This window comes from Cyprinus carpio, chromosome B4 (assembly GCF_018340385.1).
Source record: "Cyprinus carpio isolate SPL01 chromosome B4, ASM1834038v1, whole genome shotgun sequence".
Classification (NCBI taxonomy): Eukaryota; Metazoa; Chordata; class Actinopteri; order Cypriniformes; family Cyprinidae; genus Cyprinus; species Cyprinus carpio.
Window position 1 is genome coordinate 31,547,430 of NC_056600.1, and position 19,110 is coordinate 31,566,539.

A 19,110-nucleotide genomic window follows, 5' to 3' on the forward strand; every position below is an offset into this window, starting at 1 on the left:
TGATACAACACACTGCCCTCTGCTGAACTAAAAGATGTAACTTTCCTCTGCCTCGTATATAAGCAAGGAATAAAATAAAGCAATGCAAGTGTAAAAAAAAAAAAATGTAATCACACGTAAATAAAAAAAATTGTGATAGGTGAATCGATTATTATGTCCCATCCCTAATCACAATATTTGTAGAATCAATTTTTCTTTAAAAAAAAAATTGTGACAGTATCGAATTGGGAGGTAGGTGTATCGTCCCATCCCTACTAGTCACAGGAGTACATATGCACAAAAGAAATAAAAAGCCTCATGGTGAAGCATAAAGAGGTCAAGGATGCAAGTAAAAGAAGTAGTCATGGTGTCAATCAGACAATGTTTCTTATTATATGCTTTAACAAAGAACACAAACAGGATATCATGACTTTACATGTGTGTCTTTAAGTGTGAATGCAAAAAAAAAAATGCATTTAGTACACTGAGAACAACTGAATTGTCTTTGAGAAAGAATACACAGATGATTGTAGAAATTGCTCCTTTTTCTAAACCTCATCACTCCTCTCAAACTGAAGACACTAGCAATGTCTGTCTCCAGTGTGACTCTCAATGTTTGCATTGTTTGTGAAACTCCTTCCACAGTGATGGCACATAAAATGAGACATCAGATGAGAATTTGAATGATTCTTAAGGTGATTCCTGTCTATTCGCACTAATGACAATTAAAAGTTTTGTCTTTAGTGAATTTTCATGTGGTTTTTAAGGTTTTCTTTTTGTGTGAAGCCCTTCCCACACAGTTCACAGGTAAAAGGACTCTCTCCAGTGTGAATTCTCATGTGGGCATTAAGGAGTTTGTTCTCCGTAAAACTCCTTCCACACTGATCACATACAAATGGCTTCTCTCCAGTGTGAGTTCTCATGTGAACCTTAAGACCGTTACTAAATGAGAAACTCTTCCCACACAGCTTGCAGGTGAAAGGTTTCTCTCCAGTGTGAATTCTAATGTGAACCTTAAGGCTTCCTTTGTGCCTGAAACTCTTTCCACACTGAGGGCAAGTGTAAGGTTTCTCTCCAGTGTGAATTCTCATGTGGGCATTAAGGCAGTGTTTCTGCGTAAAACTCTTTCCACACTGAGCGCACATTAACGGCTTCTTTTCATTGTGATTTATCATGTGAACCTTAAGACCGTTATTGAATGAGAAACTCTTCCCGCACAGTTTGCAGGTATAAGGTCTCTCTCCAGTGTGAATTCTCATGTGGATATTAAGGCAGTTTTTCTGTGTAAACCTCTTTCCACACTGATCACATACAAATGGCTTCTCTCCAGTGTGAATTCTCATGTGAACCTTAAGACCGTTATTGAATGAGAAACTCTTAACACACAGTTCGCAGGTGAAAGGCTTCTCTCCAGTGTGAACTCTCATGTGAATCTTAAGTTTTCCTTTACACGTGAAACGCTTTCCACACTGAGGGCAGGTGAACGGCTTCTCTCCGATGTGAATTTTCATGTGGACAGCGAGGTATTTTTTCTGTGTAAAACTGTTTCCACACTGAGGGCAGGTGAATGGCTTCTCTCCAGTGTGAACTCTCATGTGAGTCTTAAGTCTTCCTTTAGACGTGAAACTCTTTCCACACTGAGGGCAGGTGAACGACTCCTCTCTGGTGTGAATTCTCATGTGGACAGCAAGGTATTTTTTCTGTGTAAAAATGTTACCACACTGAGGGCAGGTGAATGACTTCTCTCTGGTGTGAATTTTCATGTGGACAGAGAGGTATTTTTTCTGGGTAAAACTCTTTCCACACTGAGGGCAGGTGAACGACTTCTCTCTGGTGTGAGTTCTCATGTGGACAGTGAGGTATTTTTTCTTTGTAAAACCGTTTCCACACTGAGGGCATATTAATTGTTTCTTTTCAATGTGAATTTTCATGTGAGTCTTAAGATCTCCATTTCGTGAGAAACTCTTCCCACACTGTTGGCAGGTGTAAGTTTGAGTTTGTGAGGAAGTCTGTGAGCAAATAATTGATTTTTCTTCAGTTTTGAAATCATGCTGTTTCTCATTCTGATCTTTGTCGTCTGTTTCATTCAGTTCTTGACTCTCCTCATTAAGCGCCATCAGGTCTGAGGTAAAAACAGACAAATACAAAGTTAAAACCACAGACATTCTAACATTTAGTCTAGTGCTAACAATCAATTAAAAAAACTATTTCACATTAAATGTTAAACCCGCCTTGGCAGAGGCTATTTACACTAGTTCCACACACAAACGTGTGATAGGGATGGTCAACACTATAAAAGACTGCCAACAATCATCAGCTTCAGTAGCGTAGATGGTAAAGCGTGTACCGTAGTCTTTTTGACGCAATCAACCTGTGTTCCTATCGGCCTTTTACTGAATTATTTTTATCCCTTTTCAAATCTCATATCACATCGAAAGACATTTATTTTCAATAAAATGAAGGAAATAATCAAATTGTCCCAATAAGGTGGCATCCATTTAATTATTTTAATTAAAATTATAATTTCCACTCAATACATTATTACTGCATACTGTCTTATATTTACATGTTATAATGTATTATAATACTGAGGTCCAGATAATTGAAATTTTTTGCAATAAGTAGTGTAAATAGCAGAAATATCCTGCTATTTTAACAGTGTAAATAGAATCTATCACTATCTGGACTTAGTGTAAATAGCATCTATCGCTAAGAAAATATGCTATTTTCACTTAATGTAAATAGCCTCTATCGCTATTTACACAGTGCAAATAGCCTCTGCCTTTTTAAATTTGACTAAAATAAACAAAGAATTTCAAATCACGAGCCAATATTTAATTTACAATAGAACATAGATAGCATAACAAATGTTTCAACTATGAAATTTCACAATTTTATACACAAAATGAGCTCATTTAAAATTTAATGCCAGCTACAGGTCTCAAAATAGTTGGGACGGGGGCATGTTTACCATGGTGTAGCATCTCCTCTTTTCAAAACAGTTTGAAGACGTCTGGGCATCGAGGTTATGAGTTTCTGGAGTTTTGGTGTTGGAATTTGATCCCATTCTTGGCTGATATAGGTTTCCAGCTGCTGAAGAGTTTGTGGTCGTCTTTGATGTATTTTTCGTTTAATAATTTCACCTTTATTTATTTATAGTGCTTTCAACAATATAGATTGTGTCAAAGCACTTTACAGGAATAAATAGAAAATGGTGTGTCAATAATGCAAAATGACAATAGTAAACACTAAATTTTCAGTAAAAGGCAGTTCATCATTGAATTCATAATGCGCCAAATGTTCTCTATAGGTGAAAGATCTAGAATGCAAGCAGGCCAATACAGCACCCAGACTGTTCTACTACGAAGCCATGCTGTTGTAATAGTTGCATTATGTGATTTTGCACTGTCCTGCTGAAATACACAAGGCCTTCCCTGAAATAGATGTCATCTGGAAGGGAGCACATGTTGCTCTAAAACCTTTATATATTGTAATGGATTTGAGGTGGAAAATCCGGAGTAGAATCCATTTGCAGGGTTTATTAAACAGTTCCACAAATCCAAACTCAGTGTCATCAAAGGCAAGCGGTGAAGTCGATACACAAGGAGGCAGTCCAAACAGGCAAACAGGCAAAAGTGCAATCCAAAAGAGTAGTCAAGAAAAACAGGAAAACCGGTCATACACAGGAGAACTAGACAGTGAAACAAATGCTTGGTAAGGCAGGGTAAACTGGCAATACTTTGCAAAGATGCAATGTGGTGGCCAAGTTAATATGGCCGCCAAACAGGAAGTAGCTGCAGAAGAGCTCACAGTCAAAACTCAGGCGAGCGCTCCCTCTGCTGGCGTGGTGTTAAAGAACCCCCCCCTCTAGGAGCGACTCCTGACACTCTATGTGGACGTCCCCATGGTCATGGCGCTGGACGTAGGGCCTGGTTTGATGAAATTCCTGATGCCCCTGGTGGAAAGCCAGACCCTTTGTCCTGGTTGGTAGGGAGGACGTGGGCACCTTCTTCGGTTGGCCTGGAGTTCTTGTACTTGTACAGCTCTTTGAAGATGAACATGAGCGCTGTCCCACACCCTCTCGTTACGATGTATCCAGTCATCAACTGCTGGAACAGATGAGGGTTTGCCAGACCACAGGAACAAAGGGGGTTGAAATCCGAGCACACATTGAAAGGGGGTGAGTCCTGTAGAGGCATGAATGAGGGAATTTTGAGCGTATTCCGCCCATGGTAGGAATTCCTCCCACTGGTTTTGTTCCCGGCTGCAGTAAGATCTCAAGTATCTACCAATCTCCTAACTCAATCTCTCGACTTGACCATTTGACTGAGGATGATATCCTGACATCAAACTCATGTTAATGTCCAATTGTCGACAGAAAGCTTTCCATAACTGGGAGGTGAACCGAGTTCAGAGACAATGTCTTCGGGTAAACCATAGATTCGGAAGACCTGATGAAATAATGCTTGAGCTGTCGCCATGGCAGTGGGTAAACCTTTGAGGGGAATGAGCAAGACTTAAGAGAATCTGTCAATGATGACCAGAATGGTTGTGAAATCTTTGGAGGGGAGCAGATCAGTCACAAATTCAATTGACAGATGGGACCATGGATGTTGAAGAATAGGTAGTGGCTGCAGCAGACCAGCTGGAAGTTTCTTTGGGGTCTTAGACTGGGCACAAATTTGACAAGATTTCACATAATCTGTTATCTCTCTATTCATTGCTGGCCACCAGAAAGTGTTGTGGATTAATTTGATGGTACGAGCCCATCCAGGTATCTCTCGTACCATCAAATTGATCCACAACACTTTCCGGTGGCCATTGCATGACCCACTGTCGTAGTACCTGGGGAACATATTGCTTGTTGGGTGGGCACCTGGCAGGTGGAGCAACTTGTTGAGTGGTCCTTTGAATTTCCTCCATAATGTCCCAGTTTACAGGGGCAATAATGACTAAAGAAGGCAAGATAGGTTCTGGTGAATGATCTTGGAGGGGAGGATCATGGCGCCTGGAGAGGGCATCTGCTTTACTATTCTTGCTTCCTGGACGATATGTAACAGTAAACTGGAATCTTGAGAAGAATATTGACCATCTGGCCTGACGTGGATTTATTCTTTTGGCACTTTTTACATATGGCTCCCTCCAGCCAATGTCTCCTCTCCTTTATTGCAGTTTTCATGGACAGTAACTCCTTGTTACCAACATCATAGTTCCTCTCAGCAGTAGTAAGTTTCCTTGAAAAGAAAGCACACAGATACAACTTAGCTCATTGACCATAATGTTGTGATAGTAATCCCCCAATTCCACAGTCTGAAGCATCCACCTCCAGTACAAATGGCAGGTTAGGGTCGGGGTGTTTCAAGATAGGGGCCGAAGTGAAGCATGATTTGAGTTTTGTGAAAGTGGCGGTAGCTTAGTTTGACCATCTCAACTTGGATGGTTTCCCCTTTAGGAGAGATGTTAACGGTTATGCAATCATGCTGTAGTTCCTGATGAAACGGCGATAGAAGTTCACAAAACCTAGAAACCATTTAAGTTTCTTAATTGTTGATGGCTGAGGCCACTCCGTAACTGCCTGAATCTTGGAATTATCCATCTCGACTCCATGATGACTTATGTGATATCCTAAGAAAGTGGTGTGCTGTACATGGAATTCACATTTCTCTGCTTTCACAAAGAGCTGGTGTTCTTGAAGACGAGAGAGGATGGTTCGAACATGTTCAATGTGTTCATCTTCAGACTTGGATTATATAAGGATGTCGTCTATGTAGGCAATCACATACTGGTTCAACATGTCCCTGAAGATTTCATTGATAAATAACTGGAACACAGCTGGGGTGTTGGCTACCCCAAATGGCATCACCAAGTACTCACTGTGACCTCCCGTGTTGAGAAAAGCTGTCTTCCACTCATCCCCTTCTTTGATGCAAATGAGATTATAAGCACTCCTCAAGTCTAGCTTGGTGTAAATCTTAGCCTCTCTAAGCTGTTCTAATGCGGCAGGAACAAGTGGAAGAGGATAGGGGAATTCTACAGTAACATTGTTGAGACCTCGGTAATCAATGCAAGGTTGTAGACCTCCATCCTTCTCAACGAAGAAGAACTCCGCTGCTGCTGGAGAGATAGAGGACTTAATAAAACCAAGGTTCAAAGCCTCTTCAATGGAATCTTCCATAGCCTTAGATTCATGGCGTGATAGTGGGTATACCTTACTCTTGGGTGGCATGGCATTGGGCAGAAGATCGATGGTGCAATCCCAGGGACGGTGAGGTGGTAGCTGTGAAGCTTTGCTCTTGCTGAACACATCTGAAAAGTCCTGATAGTAGGCAGAGATTTTAAAACTGGAGGCAGAAGCTGGTTCTTCAGCAGATGTTGTGAGACATGGTTGATGCATATTGATGGGTATGCAATGGTGTCGACAAAATTCAGACCAGTGAGTCAATTCTCCATGATTCCAGAATAATACAGGATTGTGAGTGGATAGCCAGGGGTATCCTAGGATGATTTCATATCAGGAGTGAATCAATGATATAGAAGTAAATGCTTTCTCTGTGGAACAATCCAATCTGTAATCGAGCAGGTGCAGTTTGTCTGGAAACACCTACCTCAATGGGTTTATTGTTGACATCGGTGATGCAAATGGTGGGTACACAAGGTAGTGTGGTTAAACTGTACTTCTTGACGATATCCTTGTTGACCAGATTCAAGGCGGCACCGAAGTCAATCAACGCTGTCAAAGTAATGGGACCATCTTTAGTAATTAGCCGAACAGGAATGAGAAATGACTTGATTGGTAGAGAGAATTGATCAACACTCACCCGGCTGGTAGCAGAGATGGACCTCCAGGCTTTGTGTGGGCACTCAGCGTTACAGTGGCCTGTTTCACCACAGTAGTAGCAAAGATTCTGTTGGCGGCATAGAGTTCTCTCCTCATCAGACAAATGAACATAATTTATTTGCATGGGCTCTTGGTGATCAGAGGGTGCAGTGAGGGAGTTAAAAAATGGCTGTCAAGTGGATTTTCTCTTGGGTGTGTTTCTCAGCAAATTATCAATCTTGACGGCCATGGTGATGAATGCAGAAAATGTTAAGTCCTCAGCCTTGTGACATGTGAAGTAATTGCATAGAAATATCCTTAACTCCCTCAAGATATTCAAATACTTCACTAATTTGATGTAACAGATACTCAAAAGATTTTCGAAATCGTGAATCCGTCTCCCAAACCGCTGAAGCCCAATCAATCGCCTTGCCAGATAACAAAGACATTAAGAACTTGCATTTACTTCCCTCATAAGAAAATTGATTTCTTTGGCTTTCCAAATAAAAACAGACTTGACGAATAAACCCATGACACTGTCCTGCCGAACCATCAAACTTATCTGGCAACGGCAGTCTTACCGTTGAGGTGGAGGGCGAGGGAAGTGATCGAATGTAGTGGGTCAAATGGTCGTTTGTGGATTGCAGTTTGTTGAGTTGTCCCTGGTAATTTTCAACAACTCACTCTGATAAGTGAAAGCTGCTTGGAGCGGAGAAACCTCCACTGGATTCATTGGTGGCGAAGTATTCTGTAATGGAGTTGAGGCGGAAGCCAAAGTAGAATCCATATGCAGGGTTTATTTAACAGTTCCACAAATCCAAACTCAGTGTCAGCAAAGGCAAGCGGTGAAGTCAATACACAAGGAGGCAGTCCATACAGGCAAAAGTGCAATCCAAAAGAGTAGTCAAGAGAAACAGGAAAACCAATCATACAACAGGAGAACTAGACAGTGAAACAAACGCCTGGTAAGGCAGGGTAAACTGGCAATACTTCGCAAAGATGCAATGTGGTGGCCGAGTTAATATGGCCACCAAACAGGGTGTAGCTGCAGAAGAAGAGCTCGCAGTCAAAACTCAGGCTAGAGCTCCCTCTGCTGGCACAGTGTTACATATACCTTTCAGCATTCACAGTGCCTTCCAAAACATGCAAGCTGCCCATACCAACAGAGATGCTGGATTTTGAACTGAACACTGATAACACGCTGAAAGGTCTCCCTCCTCCTTAGCCTGGATGAAACGGCATCCGTGATTTCCATATGAATGTCAAATTTGGACTTGTCTGACCATGGAACCATAGAACAACACTTCTGGACCATGTTCACTTAAGGCTTCCTTTATGCATGATAGAGCTTCAGTTGGCCTCTGCAGAAGGCACGGCAGATTGTGTTTACAGACAGTGGTCTCTGGAAGTATTCCTTGGCCCATTTAGTAATGTCAATGATAGAATCATGCCGATGAGTGATGCAGTGTCGTCTTAGGGCCCGAAGACCACGGGCATCCAACAAAGGTCTTCGGCCTTGTCCCTTACGCACAGAGATTTCTCCAGTTTCTCTGAATCTTTTGATGTTATGCACTGTAGATGATGAGATTTGCAAAGCCTTTGCAATTTGACATTGAGCATTGTTGTTTTTAAAGGGGTCATATTATGGGTCATTTTTCCTTTCCCTTTGGTGTGTTACAAGCTATTGGTGCATAAAGAAGATCTGTGAAGTTGCAAAGACTAAAGTCACAAATCCAAAGAGATATTCTTTATAAAAGTTAAGAGTCACCCCCCCCCCCCCCAAAAAAAACGGCTCATTCTAACATGCCCCCACATCTCTATGTCACCATGTGGTGACACGCAAAGAAAGAAGGCGTACCTTTTTTTCTCGTTGTAGTATTGTTGTTGCGACCGCCATATCGTATAGACACTGTGTGTTTGGTTGTGAAAGTGAAACTACTTTGTTTGGCCTTCCAAAAGAGGACGATATCCACTTCGTCATGCCTGGAGCTGATCTGTGCTGGTCACTGAGGAAATACATCAACTTTGCGCTGTGGGTCGCCGGATCGCCTTTCACCGTGGACAAAGCAGAGTCCAGCCTGGGGTCATCACATGTGGTTGCCACAAGTCTGCCGGATGCTCCTTCGTAGAATCTGCTCCGTTCTCAAGCCTGCCCGCCTCTGCTCACTTAAGCCCGCGGCTCACTCTAGGCCTCCGGCCTTCACTCACTCAAGGCTGCGGTGTGTGATGCTGTTTCTTTGAGAAAGCGAAACTACTTTGTTTGGCCTTCCAAAAGAGGACACGACTAGAAATCATGTTTGTATCATGTTTATAATGGGTTTTAATGTTTATGTATCATCGCTCCAGCCGGACAGGGCATCACAATATGTTAAGGGGCGTAATATATCTGTCACACGCTTGAGGTAGTTGGCCAATCACAACACACTGGATAGCTGGCCAATCACAGCACACCTCGCTTTTCAGACCAATGAGCTTTCTAAAAATTGACACGTTTCAGAAGGCGGGGCATGGAGGAGAAAGAATAATGTACAGTATGTGGAAAATAATGTATTTTTGAACCTTGAACTGCATACATTTTATTACACCAAATACACAAAATAATGTTCTTTTTAGCAGCATCATATGACCCCTTTAAAGTATTCCACAATCTTTTTATGCACTCTTTCACAGATTGGATAGCCTCTGCCCATCTTTACTTCTGAGAGACTCTACCTCTCATAAGACATAACTTTTATAGCTAATCATGTTACGGACCTGATGTCAATTTACTTCGTTAGTTGCTAGAAATTTTCCCAGCTGAATCTTCTCAAAATTTCTTGCTATTTCAGCTCTTTGTGGCCCTCGTGCCAACTTTTTTGAGACCTGTAGCAGGCATAAAATGTAATAAAATGAGCTAATTTAGTGGATAAATGTGTAAAACTTCTCCATTTAAACATTTGTTATGTTCTCGATATATAATATAAAAATTAGGGCTGGGCATGTTAACGTGTTATTATTGCATTAAAGCATTAATTGATTAACGCTGACAACTCCTCAACATATTGGATGAGGGGAAAAAAAACACCAATATTACAAAATATATAATTAAGAACTGTATGAATCACTCATGTTTCTAAAGAAATACTGTCCAACAGTGACACCAGCAGGTAAAGTTTCAGCGGTCGTTGACGTCTGTTGTGCCTCATCTGCTCCCATTGAGTTTTAAAGGGATAGTTCACCCAAAAATGAAAATTCTGTCATCATTTACTCACCCTCATGTCGTTCCAAACCTGTCTGAGTTGCTTTCTTATGTGGAACATAAAAGAAGAGGTGGAAGTCAATGGGAACCACCAACTGTTTGATTACCAGAAATCTTCAAAAGATCTTCTTTTATGTTCAAGATAAGAAAGCAACTCATACAGGTTTGGAACGACATGAGGGTGAGTAAATGATGACAGAATTTTCATTTTTGGGTGAACTATCCCTTTAACTGACCCTTAGCATGCCGTGGGTTTAGTGGGGGGTAATTGAAAATGAATGGAAGAAAAGTCACATGAGAGGAGGCAATGCCTCCATCGCGATATGATTGGAGATGACTGGTTATGATCAGCTATGATCTTGTGTAAGTGTTTGTGAATCAGTCTTATTGAACAATATAATGGTTTTAATGGGAAGACTAATTTAAAAAGCAGTTTATCAGGATCAGTGTTCTTATGTTTTCTTAACAGTCAGTATTGTGTAACTAGTTTCCGTAAGCCCAAAATACCACTGTATTTTCATGTTGGGTTATTTTGTACAACTTTAAATGACTCTGGTGGATTACACCAACTTACCAACTTCGTGTTTTAAAAAAAAAAAACTAGTTTGGGACTGCATTGATAGTCTTATCTTACTCTGTTTATTATTTGTGAAGTTGTCAAGTAAAGTGGGACAGTACTTGTGTGTGGGTCATCAATTTTTGTGACTATATGGGTGACAGCTTAATGACCAGTGGTTCTCTACTGGTTTGCTCATGGGACCCACATTTCCACATGGTCATTAAGCATGGTCACAAATTTAGAAATATCATTTATTTCTGTAGAGCACAACATTTTAATAAGGATCAAATGAGTGAGTTTAGTTTTGAGAATGAAAACCAACCTGTTTGTGTCTCGGTATCTTCATGTTTGACTCTGAACGCTTCTTCAATCTTCATGTCTTCACTCTCCTCTTTAATAAACTCCATCTTTATAATCGTGTGTCACATGGATCTCAGCCGCTTCAGCAGGAGTTTTTCTGTGTCTAGACACTTTGTCCTGTTTAGGGTGAGAATAATTAACAGAAAGAAGAATAAATGCAAACTAAATCTCTGGGTGTGTCTCAATCAGCTCCCTAATTCAGTAGTCAGCACACTGGTGAGGGAGTCAGTCAGAGTGATTGTTAATGGCCTTAAATGACCTGATAGGACAAAAAAACAATCAAAACTAGCACTCAAATAATAAAATGACAAATTATATAGAATTGTTAATATTTATATTAAGATTTTATTTGATATTTATAAATTTGTAGGTTATATTTTATAAATTCTACTTTTATGAAAACATTTGCAGTTGATCCATAAATGTCATTATTGCATTTACACATTTTTGAGCAGCAGGTGTCGTCAGTGTTAGGGCTGGGTTTTGACACAAATTTCACGATTTGATTTGATTCAATATCGATTATTTTGGATACATATCAGGTACAGTACTTGCAATATTTCCTCAAGAAAAGAAAACTAATGCTGTAAATTATACATGAGAGTCAGTTGGTACTACATTACTATATTATTGAAGCTTAAAATTTACTGATTTGTTAAAATTACATTTAATGCAGTTTTTAAAATAATAAAGCTACAATTACATAATATTTCTACTTCAATTGTTTTTTTTTAAACAAACATAATGGTGTCTATCATAAAAACGTGATGGATTTATTCAAACAAATTAAACATTGAAGAATAGTCATTTTATAATGAATATGTTATATGGTGCATATATTTAGCAAAATGCCCCTCTCTACAGTTTATTTTTCTATCTGACTAATAAGTTTATGTTTATCGTATATGTTTTTTCTGAGGTAAATGGGACGTTACGTGACATTGTTGACAAGCCGTTATTCTGATGTCTTTGCACGGCTGAAACACTGAGCGATTACCAGAGACAGGATACGCATTGTAAAGTTGTACTCTTTCTTTTAACTTATCTTCGGATATTTAGGCACTTTTATTTTGAGCTGATGTGGAGGAGATGACCAGTTCATGTGCGCCTCGTGCTGCGTCTGTTGAACTGAGGCGCTACAGCGATCTGTCATTCCACATTAAACAGTGCCAAAATGGCATTTATCATTTGAATACTGCAATACAATGGGCAGAATTTGAAATCTGAGACTTCGTTTCATATTAAAAGTACCAAAGCACAATGCTTATTACGATATATTGGATGGGAAGTGCCCTTCAACAGTCCGTCCATTAACTGAAAACAGGCTAGACTACACGATTCATGGGATTTAAGAATCAATATTGTTCCGTAAAAATGAGAACCGATTAATATCAAGATATCTATTTATTTTTTTCCAGCCCTAGTCAGTGTGTGATGATTCACACTCTTTGAACCACTGAATCATTTGAGATGGGTCTGGCTTCAGACTCTCGAATAGGGCTGTGCGATTAATCGAAATCGTCATAAAATCACGATTTGAGCGTGCACGATTGCTTTATAGCATGATTTTCCGCGGCCCGACCTCCCGCAGTATGCTATGCGATCCAATCAGAATGCAGCGGGCCTAAATGGGGCGCGAGAACAGAACAGACTGGGCATATGCCTAACGCCAGGTTCACACACTGAGATGCGTATTTTTTCAGAGCCCATATTAACAGATCAGCACTACACGTGGAAAAAGATGCTAAAGATGTGAACAGAAAAGGTTAGAAATAAAAAGGTGTGAAAATAATTAATATCTAATTAATATGCATGAGCATAGAGAGAGTTGTGAGTGCACAAGACACAGGCTCCAGGCGAGAGCAGCATGTATCTGAGCACGCGTGTCTGGTTTTGTGACAAAGCAAAGGAAATCTGCATGCAAGTGGAGAGATTCACGCTCGTGCATTTAATGTTACTGTGTAACATTTTAATGTGCTTTTGCGTTACAATAACGCGTTCTCGCTGCTGCTTCTGTACTGCATACACATAGCCTACTATATATGCACTGCAGACGGAGTACGTGTGAACCTGTATAATGTATAACAAATCTATTTCAACACCTGAGGCACCGATACAATGAGCTCTATGACCAATGCATGGCAAAAAATGAAAAATAACAAAAATCATTGGACATGAAATTTAATTATTTATTTCTTTTTTGGCATATGTCTAGACCAGTGGTTTTCAACCTTTTTTTCCACCGGGCCGCACTAAAGTCCAAGTGCAAGTCTCGCGGGCCGCACGCATATCATTTACATATTACTTCACCAATACACTCTTTCACTGCTGATACTGCGACTATTCTTGTTTGTATGTGTTACTTCGCTGGCATTTTCCACATTTAATTTTTCTCCCTTAAAAACAAATTTATCCATTCTGTCCGCGCTTGTAAATGTTCATTAAATGCGTTAATTATGTTAGGTCTGCTCATGTCTGAAAATAATATAGCCTATGAAAAACCAAAAATTATTTTACATAAAAACATTATAGCTTATATTTATTTTGCGTTCAGCACATGGGCCGAATTTGAATTCGTGACGGGCCGCGGGTTGAGGACCAAAATCGTGTCAAAATCGTGATTAAAATCAAAATCAAAGAAATCGCGATAGGTTTTTTTTGTCCATATCGCACAGCCCTACTCTCGAACAGGAAATACGTCACCTCCACTCAGTGTTGCCAAGTCCATGGTTTTCCCTTGGAATAGGGCTACATTAAAATCTGTTGCCGCGGGTTGTTTTTCAAGTTCCAGGGTTGAAGCGAACTCAATAACATGATATTTAGCCCCTGCAATGCGAATTTTACTGGGGGAACCTCGCCAAAAAAATTTGTATTTTAATATTATATTATGTTAGACCTATATTATAAACCTAATAAACAATTGACCTTGTTTTTTTCTCTTATGCTCATCAAGAATGTATTTATCTGATCGAAAATAGAGAAAAAAACAGTAATATTGTGAAACATTATTGCAATTTCTAATATTGTTTTCCTATTAAAATATAATTTATTCCCATGAAGCAAAGCTGTATTTTCAGCATCATTACTCCAGTCTTCAGTGTCACATGATCCTTCAGAAATCATTCTAATATGATGATTTATTATCAGTCTTGAAACTGTTGTGCTGCTTAATATATTTGTTGGAACCTGTGATACTTTTTTTTTCTTGGATGCAAGGATGCATCCAGATGTGACTTGTGCGAACCTGAGGCAGCCAGGTATCCCAGAATGCATTTCGCACCAACCAGCGAGCGTTAATGGCGGAGGAGAAAACCCGCATAATTTTCAAAATATTACTGTTACCATGTCATAAGGCTGGTCAATATATTGAATAATATGATCACGCGCATCTCGTCAGTAAAGCCACAGTTCACTGACAAGCTACGCTATATCGAGTTCATTATTGAACATGAATCGCCTTCGATAATGAACTCGATATAGTGTAGCTTGTCAGTGAACTACAGCTCTGTGTATTAACTGCCGCTCCATTTGAAAGCAGGTGATGGAGATTTACCGCTAATCACGCAACACGCTTTACTGACGAGATGCGCGTGATCATATCGTTCGATATATTGTCCAGCCCTACTGTGTCATGAAATGCAGTTCTAAGAGTATTTCAGGCGAGAATGAAGTTGTTTAAAACTCAAATCTCGGTTTATTTATAAAGAGAGCGCCTATTTGTAAATTTGCTTTGCTGATTTCGGAGACGTGAGACCAGTGGGCGCTCAGTGCTCATGTATCTGCCGAGAGCAGCCTCACCTCGTCTAGTCCTTCTGACTTCGGCGCTGGCTCCGATGTCTCTATAGTGATTAAACATGAGGTAAAATAATTTTTGGGTAAATCTATCAGGCAATCTTTGGTCTCATGAATCTGTTATTTCTTCCAGGTCATATCGTTTTGGCTGAGCACAAAGTTTATGTTTAATAAATTATTTATTTATTAATCGGAATACAACGCTGACTTTGTTGTATACATTTGACCGAATTGTTTGCTTTTGTCTTCATTTCCTTTACATAAGTCTCTTACACTTTATATTTATTATTTTATAATGGCTAGGGCTGTGCAAAAAAAATAGATTTTTCAATTCATCGTCGATCCGATATCGATTCTCAAAAGCCACGAATCGATCGTTTCCGTTATTTTAGGTATTTATCGTTATTTATTTCAGCACACATTTAAAACAAGATATGATTAACGTGAATCTATATATTATAATTATAATTCTCCACTAGATGTCACCCTTATTTACCTTGCATGATGTTACAAAGGAAAGCCTGTCATTCATTCAGCACTTGTCATGGCGGAGATACTGCTGATGAGAACCACGAACAAAGCCATATGCGTGATTCGCGATGCTCAGGTGAAATGCTATAGAAATACTATAAACCTGTGGAAGCATTTGATATCATGCAAGGTGTCATGACTTCCGCGATCAATGAATGAAAAAACTGTTTTGTTTACTACCATTCAAGCCGCCTTTCCACTGTCTCCGACGAATGACAAGCAACAGACCGGAAGTCATTCATTTCCAATGGAAAGTAGTGCGGGAGCTGCATGGAGTTCCGATCATATCCGTACGCGAAAATTTCGGATCCAATTTGAGCTTCGGATACGTTCAAATATTTGAACTTCTGCAGCCAATTAGTTTGCGAACGCCCGACCGGATGTGATGTATTCTAATCAAAACTATCAGCGCGAGGTCATAATTGCCAATCTTTTGTTCACTTTAACATTATTCTTTAAACACTATTTCTGTGAAATGGTGCTTTTAGAATAATTAGGGCAGAAATAATTATTAAATCATTATTTACGTTGATTAGCCCCATAAAACCTACTGTTTTTATTTTGGGTGGTCATCTGATTTGTGACGATGCATTCATACATTAATTATATTCATTAAAATTATTAATTTTACCGTGGTGAATATGCCGAGGTAACGGTTGCTGCGCGACGAGTTTGTAAGTTCTGGGCGATTGCCACTAGAGGGAAAAATGCATGTCCGAGCGTCGTGTGCAGGGGAAAGGTGACTTCACTGTGATGATATGAATACACGAAAATCATCTCCAGCGGCTCTGAGAGTCACTTCATTAGCATTTTAACGTTTAATTTGAGAAAACTACCGTCATATCGCATACACAGCAGCTGCAAGTTCCTCACAGCAACCCATCAAAATAAAAGTTTCATTTAACGTTAAGAAACGTCAGAATATATTACTATTTAGCAGTCTTGAGACTCAATGCTCCTACTAATAATACATATTAATAAATCTTTATTTTTAAAGGAATAATCACATTTGTTTTCTTTTTTAATTTTAACACTAAACTTTGTTTGCTAAAATTTGAAAGGGTTTAATTTTCATATGATTAGGATAAATTAAATTAATGTTTTATGTCTTCATCTGATTACCATAAAAAAAGAGGAACATTTTATAGGGCCCTCTTATTGTTTAAAAAAAGGACCCTATACAAAAAAAAAAGAATAGGTTTAAAATACAGGCCTGTGGTTCTTAATTTCTTTTTATTAATTCACCATTTGTAAACTGATGCTTACTGTTCATTTTTTAGAAATATTAATAGCATTTGTGTTGAAACTATTTTGAATGAATGTAATAATAATAAAAAAATGAGAATTGAATCGGAATCAATACCCAGCCCTAATAATGGACTAGTTCGCAAAAGTAGGTTTCGGATACAACTCAATTTTGCAGAACACCCGTGCATCGTAAAGCAAACTGACCCAAGAATCGCAACATAAGTATAAAGTATAAGAGACTTATTATTTTATAATGGCTATATTGTTCATTAAAACTGATATTTAACAAAAAAGGCAGTTATGCTTGTCATATTTCATTTTATCAGGATAAAGGCTATACAGTGAAGATAATCAGAGTATACGTGCACAATAAACCACATATTAATGTGTTTTATATTTTTAAAATGAAAACGAAATGGTTGTGTTTTATATTTTGAAGAAAACAAGGCAGTGGTGCTTGATATCATTTCGTACTCGTTCCCTGAACCACATCTTTGTGACTATTAACATGTTTAAATGAAAAACGAAAGCGTGTTTGATATCATATTTCGTCGTCTTGTATTCATACAGTGAGCTGACTGATGTTATCAAGTACACTGCTGTCCCATGTGAAGAATGAGTTACCGGTTTGTGCGCGCACTCCCGACTCGACCGGGCGAAGTCTGAACTCGGTTTTGAGGAACGGCCTGATGTCTGCAGACAGACACGATTCAATCACTTTCAGAAGAAAACCGATTCAGTTTACTCGAAAATGTTTCAAAAAAGCTCCGTTTCTCCGTCACTACATAGAGCATTACAGTGTTGCATCCAGTAATAATTTATTCTCACAATTTTATTTCGATTTAAACAGATTTAAACACTTTAAATGTTTAAAACACCTACCTTTCTTCAGTCGAAACACAGAAGCGCGATCGTGGCGCAGTCTTATGACATCACCTCGCCAGGCCAAAATAAAAGTTTGTTTACTTCTTCTTCTTTTGATGTTTTATGGTGGTTGGTAAACCAGCTTTTTGGTGCATATTCCTCCACCTACTGGGATGGAGTGTGAGGCGATGATATCAAGGGAAATGCTAATTCTTTTCAGAAAATGTATAAGAGCTTTATAACCTTTATGACAAGTGTTTAACACATTCTGTAATGTCAATTAATGCCAGCAGATTTTAATTCCTCTTTTAAGAATATTATTTGCCTTTCATACGCCCTACAATTAATCAGCACATGCTCTACAGTTTCTGGACGTCTACAATGATTGCATCGACCCGATTCATGTCTTCCTGTCATCTGGAGTGATTAATTAAGAGCAGAGTGTCCAATTCTCAATCAGATATAACTGTATCATCCCTCCTATTAGAACAAACAGTTCTTACATGGTCTACTTGTTTATATAGATTATACAAATGTCCCCTTTGTAACCTTTATCCCATCTCTCTTGCCATATCTTTCTGACAGCTGTTTTAATTAAACCTTTAATTTCTGATCTACTCAAGGGTACATGTGTGTCAGTATTTGTGTGCTTAAGATCTGGTCTACTCCTCATTTCCTTCCACTCCAACATGAGCAGGCACCCATAAAAATTCGGCTATAATTCTCAGTTGCCATATTCGGTACAAACTTTGCATAACTTCTAATAAAATATCTTGTCTAGATTCTGATTTTCCACTAAGTATACTTGTGAGAGCAGAATATGAATCTGAACAGATTTCCTCTGTTGTTGGTTGGATTTCTTCCACGCACTGTAAAGCTATGGGATGAGATTAGACTCAAAATAATTAATAGATTAATAGATTAACAAAATTATCCATTTACTGCATACATTTTATACATGTATCTTACTAACCACAAACAAATGCCTTTCTATTTGATTCGGGATTAAATGATTGTGCTGTGATTTGTACAAATTCAGACATGTTTGCGAATAAAAATGATCAATACTTCATTAACACAACATAAGCTTAGCAACACCATGGAGTTTGTTTACAATGGCATCAATATGCTGCGCATGCGCAGTTCAGAAATGCTCCGGAAGTAGATTAAGACTTCCGTGTCACAATCGTAACTTTGACAACCAAAACAAACTCTAATGGACTAGCACGTGAATTGTTGCATTGCGAGTTCAGTTAAGCATGTAACATGAAATGTCGGCGCATTTCAACACTGTACAAATAACAACCACTTGGTTTTAAGGTGTGGCGCTTAAACTCTCAGTTCATTTGGAATTATATTTAACTTTATTTAAATAGCAGCTTCACACTGCAGTTGAGGGAAACCTCGCGATCTCGGCGGATCTTAAATCTCTGTGCCAGTTTCTCTGGACACGTAAACACAACAGGTTTTCTTCGCTGTTGGTACAGAGTTCAAATTTACTTGATCAAGCTTTAAAAACACTCCCATTTGAATCGCTCTCAGACACACGCAGTGTTAAGTGAGATTAAATTCACTTAGTGAAGAAACACAAACAGGCGAGCATTATTCTCTAATGTTTAACCCAAGGAGTCTTATATGGTTTATTTGACATTAGAACACGCGCCGGCAATCAAGCTATGATAATAAGTCTTTGATACATAGATTGAGGAAAATGCTCAAAAC

General features: G+C 39.0%; 1 protein-coding gene across 3 annotated transcripts in view; it reads right to left on the bottom strand.

The window, feature by feature from the left end:
• Positions 1-349: 349 nt before the first annotated feature.
• Positions 350-19,110, bottom strand: part of LOC109049784 (gastrula zinc finger protein XlCGF57.1-like) — a 54,003-nt gene continuing 35,242 nt past the window's right edge. Inside the window, exons 1-3 of one of the 3 annotated variants that reach the window (XM_042722917.1) lie at positions 17,407-17,560; positions 10,916-11,070; positions 350-2,101 (exon numbers count right to left, since the gene is read on the bottom strand). In XM_042722917.1, coding sequence (XP_042578851.1) covers positions 720-2,101; positions 10,916-11,000 — 1,467 coding nt within the window. In that variant the 5' untranslated portion in view covers positions 11,001-11,070; positions 17,407-17,560 and the 3' untranslated portion in view covers positions 350-719. Of the gene's footprint in view, positions 2,102-2,950; positions 3,087-10,915; positions 11,071-17,406; positions 17,561-19,110 lie in introns of those variants that run through there. The other 2 variants (XM_042722918.1, XM_042722919.1) reach the window with 2 other exon arrangements.